Source organism: Buceros rhinoceros, unplaced genomic scaffold (assembly GCF_000710305.1).
Source record: "Buceros rhinoceros silvestris isolate BGI_N320 unplaced genomic scaffold, ASM71030v1 scaffold13769, whole genome shotgun sequence".
NCBI lineage: Eukaryota > Metazoa > Chordata > Aves > Bucerotiformes > Bucerotidae > Buceros > Buceros rhinoceros.
In genome coordinates this window covers 13,557-26,356 of record NW_010432358.1, presented here as the reverse complement: position 1 = coordinate 26,356, position 12,800 = coordinate 13,557, and the positions used below count along the sequence as shown (strand labels likewise).

At 41.8% G+C, this 12,800-nt stretch overlaps 1 protein-coding gene across 1 annotated transcript in view; it reads right to left on the bottom strand.

Moving 5' to 3' along the window:
• Positions 1-12,800, bottom strand: part of DHX35 (DEAH (Asp-Glu-Ala-His) box polypeptide 35) — a gene marked incomplete at its 5' end in the record, with an annotated part of 27,448 nt that overhangs the window by 3,061 nt on the left and 11,587 nt on the right. Inside the window, 8 exons of the mRNA XM_010143761.1 lie at positions 2,032-2,103; positions 2,630-2,711; positions 3,428-3,557; positions 4,705-4,782; positions 5,386-5,480; positions 5,858-5,953; positions 10,959-11,013; positions 11,793-11,917. Coding sequence (XP_010142063.1) covers positions 2,032-2,103; positions 2,630-2,711; positions 3,428-3,557; positions 4,705-4,782; positions 5,386-5,480; positions 5,858-5,953; positions 10,959-11,013; positions 11,793-11,917 — 733 coding nt within the window. The remainder of the gene's footprint in view (positions 1-2,031; positions 2,104-2,629; positions 2,712-3,427; positions 3,558-4,704; positions 4,783-5,385; positions 5,481-5,857; positions 5,954-10,958; positions 11,014-11,792; positions 11,918-12,800) is intronic.

Sequence of the window (12,800 nt, the reverse complement as noted above, 5' to 3'; positions counted from 1 at the left end):
CTTTCCCTCTGGTTGTTCATGTTCTCTATATTAATACAACCTTTAGACTGCCTTGCAAACACTTCTTCATACTACCAGCACATATGGATAGAATGTATAAAAGAAAAAAAAAAAATGTCTCTCATAATGGGGCCAAGGGAGATTCATAATAGACGCTTTGGAAGAGAGAAGGTTAGCTGCTCTGTGGTATCATGAGGAAGCATGTCAAATCACCAAAACCCCGGACCCATAACAAATCACAGCATGGTCACAAATCACAGCATGACTATCCCTGGTGGAGTCTGTCTGCAGACAAACAAGGCAAGGATTAGAGGAAGAAGTCAGCTTTAACTACTGCCAGAACACCTCCTGGTAAGATTTAGAAACAACCCAGCCACGTGGCCTCGATCCCTGCTGCCAGCAGGAACAGGTTTCCAGCACAGGTAGCCTGTGTCTGAAGTCACCCTTCCCTAGGGAAAGCCATTTTCACCGAGGAAGTGCAAAGCTGAAGGGTTGTAAGTCATCATCTGCCTTGTACACACAGCAGAGCTGCAAACCTACAACGTTTGTGATCTCTCATTAGTTGGCATTTTGCTCACAAAAGCAAAGAGAAAAGGGTCCAAAATTCTCTTCTCTTCCAAACGCAGCCTGAGACATACCAACTTATACAACTAAAGAGGAATTGGAGGAAAACAGACAAGAGTGAGAACACATTTTATACACTCCTGTAACAGACAGAGAATGGAAACCCTCAGCACAGGCTGGGTGCCCAGGCAGCAGCAGCCCTGAAACTCGGGTTGCTGAGTAAGTTAAATGCCTGTCTTACAGGATGTCATGAGCCAGCAGCATCTTTAGGCTGGCAGTGGCAGTACCAAATGGCCTTGGAAGACAGCTCTGTGTCTGCCCTGCAACCCAGCGGTCCAAAACCAGATTTAAGTCCAGAATCAGGATTGCCCAAAACTCCAGCAAACTGCTGCCACCCACACACACAACCCTGGAGGAGGTGTGTGCTGGAGCACAGAATTCTTCCAGTACTCTCCTACCACTAGACTTTCTCTCCAGATTAATTTCTTCTTCATTTATTCTTCTTACTGTCTGTCACTCTCCCATAATCCAACCTCTTTCAGAACATTATCTACTGTAAGCCAGAAAATCTCAGTTTATTATTTCAAACAAATTGTGTTTTGTTTTTAATAGCAGTGACAGGAGCTTAAAAAACTGACAAAATAGCAGCAAATCAGGCTGGTTTCAGCACCAAAAAGTATTTTAGCTGCACTCTGCCCAGCTCAGCCCTGAAGAACTGGTACAAGCAAGCTGGACTGGACTCATTTTCACTTTGTGAGCCAACGTCACTGATGGCCAAGTTCCAAGCCGTTACACTTCTGCAAACCCTACACAACAGGCATAGGAGCCCAAATCCACAGGTAACAGATGACATCGGCCAAGTTTATCCTTCCAAGTCTCAGCAGCAGGCAAAGGATGAGAGTCCAAACACTCCAGGTTACCATGCTGACCTGGTAGTTAGAATACATTTCTAATTGTTATCTGAGTGTCTCTGACACACAAAGGGAATTGTAATATTGCAGCTAACATGAAGGTACAACCAATTCTTCCCTCAACCTGTCCAAGAGCCAAAATTCCTCTCAAATTTTTTGCATCGTGCAGTTAAATGTGTGTCCTCTCCTAGCAAGATATTTGCTGTTACTGCAGCACCTATTTGACAGGACATTTACTGAACAGGCTTAATCAAAGTAAATCAACCCTGTTCTATCCAGCTACAGAGAGCTATTTGCAGGGCAAACTACGGTGCCTGTTAAAAAAGGGTCTGCTTTCCAGCTTGTACTGGGGTTTTGACGGTTAATTGTTACTATTCTCCAAATTTCTTTGGATCCTGCCTACAAAACAATGTAAAGGAAGTATCGACTGGATTCTTTGTGGGAACCATGAACTTCTACATCTATTCCTCCACTGGTGGGGAAAAGCCCTCCATGAAAATGTCGGGATGCTGAGAAAGCCTTGTAAAGATCACAAAGCGAAAGCAGCTTAACTTACCAGCGTGGAGGTTTCTCTGCATACAACACTGAGGTGGGGTGGATATGAAGTTCATGGTCATCACGGATAGTCCTTGAAAGCAAGATACTAGTTCAGACCACGTGTCTACTTACTGTTTAACATTTGGCACCTTTTATCCCCCGTAAGAATATTTAATAAAAGGCAACAATGAAAGAGCTGGAGCAAATTTAAAAATTTTGCATTTAGTGAACAGGCTTTCAGATAAAACCAGGCTTAACTCTTGGCCAAAGGAACAAATGATAATCACCTAAAGGAGTTCATTTAATGAAAAAGTAGCGTTTCAGGCCTTTATCCAGTGCACTGAAGTGCTACAGCAGAGATGCTGCACTTGCTTGTATTAAGAGAAGCTAATTACTATTAGTAACAGCTTCCCGCTATAACTAATTATTTGTATTTGCCTAAGAGACAAACATTGAAGCAGTTTGAAGATACAAACCTTCAAATATTTAGCAAAACACTATGTGCCGCTTATTGCAGGTGTCTGGAGAAGCATCGGCTTGTTGACTACACTTAGCTGTACCGAGTCAAAGGAGCTTTTAAGCTAAGCATCAGTTGTAATGCAGTCATATATATTTACCTGTAAGCTCCCGTGGAGTGGAATTTAGCTGCGTTAGCAAAGAATCCAGAAACTATGCATCTCAAAACGGGGTCTGGGTCACCTGAAGAAATGAGGTTTTAGGTAAAATGAGTCAACGGAATGGCAACCCCCCCCTAAAATGCCACTTAATCAAAAATCAAAATCTTTTCACGCTGTAGCAGGCTTTGACAGCAAAGCCTTGAAGGCAGCCAAACCCTGCAATCTCTCTCGACTTCAATTTCACAGCAAATCAAAATTACTACATAAAAACTACGGGTGCCACTGGTGTCTCCATGAAGATAGTCCTTAAAGCAACCTGGCGTAACAGCTAAGCACTGACATCTGATTTTTCAGAGCAGTTAGAGACAAGTGCTGAGAAGTAGCCACGGCACCCAGGCACGCCCAGCAGAGCTGGGAATCAGATCCCAGTGATTGTACATCCATTTGAACTCACTAGAAAAACAGCTCTTTGCAAAATCCAAAGAGGGAACAAGGTGATCTGTTTCTGGCCCTTTCGGTAAATCTGTCCAATAAGTATATGGTGGTGATAATAGTGGTGATAATCTCTGCCTGGAAAACTTAACTAATGAATACTGGACTAAACATTAATTGTAAAAAGGAGCTAAAAATGCTCCTCTGCAGTCATTTTTAGGAACAAATCTGGGTTTAATTAACATTATTTTTAGGCCAAGAGAAAATACTTCAAAGGTTAGGAGAAAAACAGGAAGCAGAGCGACAATTTGGAGACTATCCTCAATATGTATTGGACAACAGGTTAAAAAAAAAAAAAACGTTCACCTTCACTGGACTTCTTCGGCACTTTAAAGCGGACAAGAAGCTTTTTCAGTTGCTCTCTTACCACAGAAGCTCTAACAAGCCCTTTGTAGTTCAGAAAGTGCTCCTGACACCACTGAGAGCTCTTGCTGTGCTGTACAGTGAGAAGAACAGAAAAAAATTATAATGAAATACCATCAGCAAAACAAAACCCAACCTCTTGGATCACACAGCCTTGTTCTGTTCTGCCTCCTACAACATATTTACTGTGGTTTTCCCTGAAAATACCTATTTACATAGCAACTAACACGGGTAGATAACACCAGTGACTACAAAACCTGTTTCAAACAACATTTAAATAGCAGCAGAACAAATGCCATGGGGTATTTTCATACAGACGTGCTTCATTTCTTCATATGTGGAGAGAGAGAATAGCATCAGTTATTCCACTCTCACACACGAAAGCATCCTATCATAAACTAGTCTATTTTCAGTCTCCAAACATCAACCACCTTTTCTGTACGCTGCTTCCACTGGTCTTCTCTATACAAAGAACTATTGCTTCAAAAGTCAGCCCTTACTCAAAGAGCTTCTGCATCTGTGTTTCTAACAGAATTAGGCAGATATGAAACTCAAATGGCAAAATTTCCATTGGTGCCTGACTGATTTCTTTGGGGCTGGGAAAAGGGAAATCGTCTTTTAAGCATTTGAGCCATTATACTGCTTCAGCTCAACACTGTGGCAAATACACCAGCAAAATACCCTTCTCCCAAATAAGAAGAGCCTTCAAAACCGTTAAGCAAAACCTCAGCTTACAGAGAAGTGTTTGGATTGGTGTTAAACATGCGGGTAAGTCATAAGTGACATAAGTTCACTGAAAAAGGAGGTATGATCATCAATGAGACATTTAAAAAAATAAAAAAGACTGCCAGGTTCAGAAGCTATTTATAATCAGTAAAACTAATGCATCTATAGAAAAGATGAGAGAATGTGAATTTCACTGAGAATTTCCAGACCTGTTTTTCCTAGGCCCTTTAAAAAATCACAGTCTCCTTGAAAATACAGTTGCAGTTGCAGACTTCTGTGCTGTACCCAAGCTAAATTCTTTCTCTTCCCTGTTTTGAAGAACTACAGGTCTGTGGCAAAATACGACCTGAATATTTTTTAAAGCATAATTATCACTAACAGACTCGGTAAGTCCCCAGTTTTGCCAACACTATGTCCAGAGCTTCCAAAATCGGAACGGAGGACCTCAAGCGTTGCCTATTCCCGCAGATCCACATACCCTTGAACTGACTTACTTTGACAAAGGCTTCATAAACATTAAGCATAGTGAGATGGTCACCTTCTTCCACAGCAAACTTTCTGTGTTGCCTGGCCTGGAGAAGAAAAAAAAAATAATTTTTTTATAGGCAGACTGATATTTGCAAAAATCACATCCAATACACGCAGTTCCCATCACCTCTGAATTTCCTGGTGGCTATTCAAACTCTTACCACACAAGGTATTTCCTCTAGGCAATGGCAATGTTTTACCAGCCCACCTGTATTCAGGAGCACTTCTAAAACGGAAATTAGAAAAATGAGCTGAAAATGAGCCCCCAAAATTCAAGAGAGGGATGCATTAAAACCAGGGTCCTGTTAGCTATTAAGAATTTGCTACTTCCTAATACTTTCTTTTTTTGTTCCTCTTGAAAGGAAGTCGTGGTTGGGGAGGTTTGGGAAAATCCTTACGCTGACCTATAGTGGTTTATAACTTTCGTGTTTCTGGTCCTCAGAAGGAGGCTTTAAACACTAGTAAAGGACTCCAAGACTCCTGCTATTACTCAGATTCTTCTTTTACCTAAACCCACCAGGTACAGCTCAAGACCTTGCTACACTTTCAAATAAACTTGCAGTCTGTAATGGGTATCAATAAATTACTTGGCAGAAATCCAGAAATGTGGAACTGACAAGGAGAAAATGAGACACAACTGAACTTACAGCCTGAGCTTTTTGATTTGGAGGGATCACAAATATGTTTTGAATCTGCATCATGGCAGCAATTGTCAAAATCTCCTGGGAGCAGCCAAAATTTCCTGAGGAGTAAGCAGAGAAATTCAGTAAAGGAAATCTTCTTCCATTCAACACACCCCCATAGAGAATGAAAAGAAAAAGAAGAATGTGATTTTATAATATAAATACCTAAAATCATGGATTTTTTTAGTATTACAGTGAATGTTTTTAATGGAAAAATTAAAAGACAATGAGTTAGTTAGAATTATTAGTGTGTTATTATTTGAGAGGTCCATGAGTTTAACCAACTCTTTTCACTAAACCCCATACCACAGTGAAGCACGCAGTTTACAGTTTGTTTCAAGTTTAACGCATGTCTAGTACCACACCATGATTACAAGAGGCAGTGTCCTCTACTCATCACAAGACTATGAAAAGAATCTGACCTTTTTTCGCCTACCTGATTCCAGAAGCATCTTTGCAAACATCGGATTCAGAGGAAACTCCGCTATTCTCATGCCAAGAGGCTCTGTCAGACGGCAGTGCATATCCAAACCTGCAGCACAGTAATAACTGTGGCTGTGATACAGGCAAAACAGCACAGCAAGTCTTCTTTAGGAATTTAATATATACTAAAGAGCAGAATTACGAGCTGAAATAAAGCAAATGCACCTCAGAGTTGCTGAATGTATATTAAACTAAGCTTAAAGGCATTCCTTAATATCCACTTACTCTTCCGTGGGTCTGCAGTATTTTATTCCTTTTTTTCAAAGATACTCAAACACACAAATTTCTTAATTTTGACCAAATTCTATTGCTACTGCCAGGAGTTTAGGAAACCTGCAGTCAGAGCCAATGCAGTGGTCAGAGTCCCCGAGAGACAGGCATCTCCTTTTTAAGGAGTTAGCAACACCATTGTTCATGGGGATGGGAAGCAAGAGGAGTCCTGATGGGAATAAAAAAGGGCATAATGATGGAACAGGCACAACTATAAAAACAGAAAGCGCTGCTGGGGGGGTGGGGGATGGTGTCATTTCTGCTTAGGTCAAGGAGAAAAATAATTTCAGTGTAATATAACCTTCTCTAGAGCAGTATGGTGATGAGGAGTCTCTACCATTTAGTCTGCCTCATGCACCACTGACTAAACCATCAGCCACGTCCCCACTGCACCTTGTCACTGGAGATGGTCCAGGAGGGAGGGCTGACACTTGTCACTGGCTTGCTTTGCCATTCCCAGTTATTGCGGAGCAGCCCTGCATGGTTACCATTCCAGTTGTATGGCTTCCTACAGTCAAACACCTGCAGTGAGGTTTACTCAGGCAAACCACCAGGTCAGATTCTAATCCAGAGCGCTAGGCCGAAATTACGCGGAACTGAAATTGAAATTTCAGGAATTTAAAGGGAAAAGCATTTTCTTTGCAAGAAGACACAGGAAATAGAATTAAAAAAGGAATATAGGCAGAGGAAACAGTTAAGAACACAGCTTGCTAAGAATGGCAGCAAAGAGTGAGAATTGAAAGACGAAAGAAGACTGCAAGTTAGCCAGGCTGTTCGAGCTACAACCGGGAGGCAGAGCACGAGAGCAAAGCTACCCAAGGAGGGACTAACACGAGCCCGGGAACAGGACTCTGGGGCACTGCAGACTGCATAAACAGCCACAGCAGAGGGGAGTGAGGAAACACAAGTGTGGCCCACGCGTTACATAAACATATTATTTGTCACACCTGTGGTGGCAAAAACCCACAGTTGTACTTCAGCCATTTCACAGAGAAATGCAAACCCACCAATCAAGTCAAGGAATGAGATCTGTAACTCATGTCAGCACATCTAGAACCACAGATACCTCTATCAAGACTTTACTTTCCCTTCTTATTTGCTAAGCTGTCATCTCACTTGTTATGACAATGCAGTGATTCACTCACCACACCCCTGGGCTGCTCAACAAAACCTAACAGGCATTTCATGTAATGTCACAATAGTTTCCTCAGATACAGGTACATCAGGCAGCATTGCAAAACAATGAATTAATATATTTAAACACAGAGTCACAGAAACTGCAAAAATTAAGGTAAGGTGGCTTTCATTTGGCCAGTGCAGTGTGAGAAGGTTAAGTGCTACCGCAGTGATTATGCTGCCTTTCATCTACAGAAAGATAACTGTGTTCCTGTTTAGGAACACGGAGAAATCACCATCTTTGCAACTTTCTACAGGTGCATCGAGCCAAAATCCTTTGGCTTCTGCTGAATGCTACAAATCTCATTGCAGTTTTGCATGGCGATGTGTATATGACTACAGCTTGCACACAGATGTCTTTGTAGCAGGAAGCCTGAGCATACACAGAAGACCTGCAATGGATACTAGTCTGGAACGGGCAAAAGATTCCTTGAAGTGATCTTGGAAGCAGCCACTGTATCTATATATAAATAGAAAGCTGAAGAGTAGAAAAAGATCCTGCAAAGATCTTCATTGAACTTGCTCAGGAGAGATTATTTAAGTACTGTAGCACTAAAAAGTTTTGAGTAACAGCCACTAGTATGTGACAGACTGAGAGATTAAAACATTCTGTTTTAAACTTTGGTAGAGTGTTTTTTTCTGATAGGTGACAGCTTACAAACAAATCTTCAACAAAAGCTTGGATCTGAAATAAAGCTAAAAACAAAGCAGCTTTTTAGCTGATTGTTTACCTCCTAAATTATGCTTGAAACCAATAAACGCCACCTGACAACTCAGACTTTGAAAAGGGCATCAAAGGAGAAGGCTGAGAAGAGATACTCCTGATGGAATCAGTCTGCATCGCTGTAAAAATAATCAGCCTTAAAACAGGGATGTGTTTATTCAACAGAACTATCTCAGCATGACGAGCGTCTGCACTGCACAGGTTTCTCTCTTGGTACCACGTTGGCACACCAGGGTCCTGCCCCTGAGCTGCACATTTGCATGTTATTACTATGCAAATGATGAAACACACGTTCACACTTGTGTAAGAGGAAGTTAATCCTCACTGCACCTGCAAACGCTTGGGCAGCTTCACCTCTGCAACTTCTAGAGAACCTCCATAATAAACCACCTAAAACCTTCAACTTCAGCAAAAATTGCAGAGTGAATCCATAGATCGCATACACGCACATGTGCTTCTTTCCATCTTAAACACCCACACCAGCACTGCTCTGCTTTGCTACACAAGCTGGGCAGCCAAGAGAGCAGCAGCTCCGTAGTTGTGTGTGAACTACCATGAGCACACCACTTTTGGCAGAGCATCGAAGAGCTGATCAGTGAGTTCACTGACCTGGCCTCTCCATTTCTCTGCGGTGGTTTTGGCTGTGAATTCATCCCAGCCACATGCTTCTGAGCCACCGTGAAGGTCCTCGTTCCAAGCTGGAGAAGGTTGCCAAGAACCAAGTGCCTGAAGTGAAGCTCTCCTCTGCAAGATGGAACCGAAGCAGCACGGAGCAAACCCATGGCTGAGCAGAGTCACAGCTCTGTGTGAATAAGAAGCGAGTGGACTGCCACAGGTTTCAACACCACGTTTGGAAGTAATGTAAAACCAGCCACAAACCTCTGGAAGCTTCCAAAACTTACACAACCTCCTCCACACTACCCCTTTCCCCATGTTTACATTACCGAACAAATCTTGTTAACTTTGAATTAACTACAAACACTGAGTTGAAGTCAGACAGTTTTGTTTTGATTCTTGTGTCAAGTTTCTGTTTTGTTTAAGTTCATTGCGTTCAAAAAGATTAAACAGCTGTCAAAAAAATCCAACAATATAACAGTTCTTCCTGTAAACAAAATTACAAGCACACATTCCACTAACCACCACAAAAAGGAATTGAAAACTGTATATAAAAATAATTCTGCAGTGTGATTTGGGCATTATAATTATACAGCAGCAGCATAATGAATAAACCCAAAATGGGCACAGTTAGAATCATGGAATAGCTCAAGTTGGAGCGGACCCACCTGTAAGGATCACTGAGTCCAACCCCCTGCTCTTGCAGGACTATCTCAAACTAAATCATATGACTAAGAACATTGTTCAGACTCTGAATTTGAGAACAAACTGTGATTAGTAACTCAGAGAACGCGATAAAAAATAAAACTATCCTATTAAGTAGCTAAACAGTAGGAAAGCACTTTGAATTACGCTCCCGGGGTCTGTTAGAGTGGCTTTTTCTTTTTTGCATTACAAGTTTGTGTGTATCTGTTCATTTGTCCATAACCAGAAAGTTCAATACTAAAACTAGCTCAGACTCTCTGTGAGTAAATGAGCACCTCTGCAGTTGAAAGCGTGACAAGCCCTGAAACACAGCCGTGGAGCGTGAGAAATATAGTTCCAGCGTATCCAGGAGGAACGGTGTTGCCTTTAGGAAAGGTCAGAGGGTTTTTTAGCGGTTGCATCATGTAGTCACAGCTAACAGAACAGTTTGACTTGCTACAGGTCTGAACTGTGTCTCAGCTGCAGGACCAACAAGGCACGGTCTTTCAGCTGTGAGCCACACCACAGTCAGAGCACAGACAGACTAGAACTCAGCTTCACAAATAGTTCCTGATGACTTTTGTCAGCCACACCTTCAAAATGGTGTCAACGAGAAGGTCTGAAAACTAACCGTGGCGCTTGCTTTGCTACGCCATGGGGAAGCTCACCCTGCTGAGTTCCACGCTGGCCTCCAGTGAGTGGAATTCAAGCACCGGGTTTTACTTACAGTGTGTAGGCAGAGACCCAGCACACACATCAAAATCAGATAACACACGTAACACGCTAACAGAAAACTTAAAACAGGTACACTAAGCTTTTGAAAGTCTGAACAGAAAATAAACAAAGTAGCACTTATGTTGAGCTACTAAATTCAAGGTTGTTATATCAGTCTGATCCTGAAAGTGACCTTAAACCTTTACCGTCAGTTTTTGTTGTTATAATCACAAGTGCTACATGTTTCCATCACCGCACAGTAACAAAATGAACCACCACCACACTAAGAGCCTGAGTGTGTAACAAGCTTGTTACTGACTTGGATGCAGGTAAATTTAGTGTCTAACTCGTGTACTGGCCTAATCAGGGTCCAAACTCCCTTGTATCTTCACACCACTGTACAGGCTGAAGGAACACAGAAGATCTGCCTGAGAGAGTCAAGTCAACCTCCTCAGCAGTTTAGGGCCCTGTTCCTGGCAAGGACAACTAGCTGGTTACTCCCACGAAGGTGCAAAAACATACGCAGAGGAGAGCTATAAAATAAGTGTTTGCCCAACCCAAACAGTTAATTCTAGTTTATCTTCTAAAAAGAGATTTCTACTTCCTCCCAGAACGTTATTGCTGCCTTTTGCTTGCTTACCTGTCCACAGTAACCAGAGGAAAAGAGAGTAAAGTGTACCTCAGTCTCCTCTGAATTTAAAAAACACCAACAAAAAGCTTCCACCAGTCAAGACTGCATCTTCTCCTTCTCAAAGAACAGTTCTCAAACGCAAGTTTGATTAATGTCCATCCAATCACCAAATCCAAATTCTCTTTTTTTCATAATTCCTGAAACATTAGCTGTAAATGAAACAAAGCTTAATATTCTCACCTCCTAAAGCATACAGCAGTTCTAAAGCTTGCACCATTGACTGTGCAGGAGGTGGCTGTGAAGAGAAAACAGGCATTGTTTAACATTACCATCAGAGAACACACGAGTTCTCACAAAAATTCTTAGATCCTCCCCTTTCACAAAATCCTGAAGTTCTAACTATCTACTGTTCTACTTAGGCAAAATGAAGAAAGAGCTCCCAGACTCTTCCTATCACCCTTCCACTGGCCACCAGTGCTGCAAGGCAAAACCACCCCAGCAGGCCCAGCATCACCACTCTGATGCTCTCAAGACGGAGCTGATGAGGCATTCGTGCTCTGCCCAGCAGTGAGGCCAGCGGTGATCAGAACAACTGCTTATGGTGATCAGAACAGCTACTCAACTGTCTCTTCTAACACTACCACAGCAGCTTTTCACATCAACGCAAGAGGAGCTAGAAACGTTAGAGCATACAAACCTAACAACTGGAGCTGCTCTTTGTAACAAGACAGACTTGCACACATTTAGTTCTGTAGATAGAAATGTTTTTTTCCTTCTTCATAAATTCAGTGCAAAGGCACTACAGTTACATCAGTGCAGAACCTCAGAGATTGTCTTTCTAGGCCTTTCCCCACTTCTCAACACTCATAACAGCAAACTCTCGAATACAAACAGTCATCGTTTCTCAGCGGTCACACACATCACTTGAACTACTTGATTCCCAAAAACAACGTGGCCCATGAGTTACACTTTCCAAATTCACAGACGGTCGCTGGTTCTGTGGGTTATCAACGAGTCATCTCCTGGTCTTTCCTCCCAGCAGAGAAAGGACAGAGCTGACAGCCCACGACTCACCGAAAGAAAGGGGAACCTGAGCACGTTGTCGATGCCCAAAGCCTTCAGCTGCAGGATGACGGGTGCGAGGTTACTGCGCTGCATCTCAGGAACAGTCGACTTCGGCAGCTTCTCGAAGTCCTCCTCTGTTGAAAGAGAAAACAAAGCGATGGGGGACTGAGTTTCAACTCCCACTCTACACTGTTCATGTGACAGAATCACACTCATTTCAAGTTAAAATTAAGGAGCATGAACATCAAACAGGTTAAAAAAAACTCTAACTCGAAGGAGATCTTTCTCTAATTACTCTATTTCAAGGTACTTTAATTTAAATAGAAAATTTAATGGGTTTTGGCTAATTTTTTGTTGATTATGTAGCTGACCCACCCATATTCCAGCTTGCAATGTTATAATTCTTCACAGAAATCTGGAAATGCTTTATTTCCCTTCTGTTTAATATTTTTATCAGAGACTAAAAGGTAGGGTGCAAAACTACAAAAAAGCCTTTTTTTAAAAAAAGAGACACGGAAAAGCTCAAAACCAGCATGTTTTCAGTATGAGAACAATATTTTTAGTAATTTCTCAAACAAAAGGAGGTTTAAAAAGCACATTTAAGATAAAGACTGAGGACTGAAAAACAATTTATTTAACAATAAAAATGCCTTTTTAAAAGCATATTGACTATAAAGTCTGTCTGGAAGAATTCTTCATATAAGGTCAAAATTCCTGTACCTTCCATTCACCAACTCTTCCACAGTAAAGAGAAAGGCACACACATCCCTATGTGGATCTAAAACTCCAGATGAAGACAAGAAATACATCATTTTCACCTGAATTATTTGAACTTCTAGACACAACCCTCTTCTGTCTCTGCTCTATCCTCAGACCTTCCCTAAAGACAAAGCTAGTGTACGGTTTCTCCACTTCTGTCCACTTTGAAATGATATGCTTGGTCTCTATGACTCAAAGCTCCAGTAAAACCAGAGGGAACCTGAGGCACATAAGCAGCAGCAGAGCTCGACTGCTGAA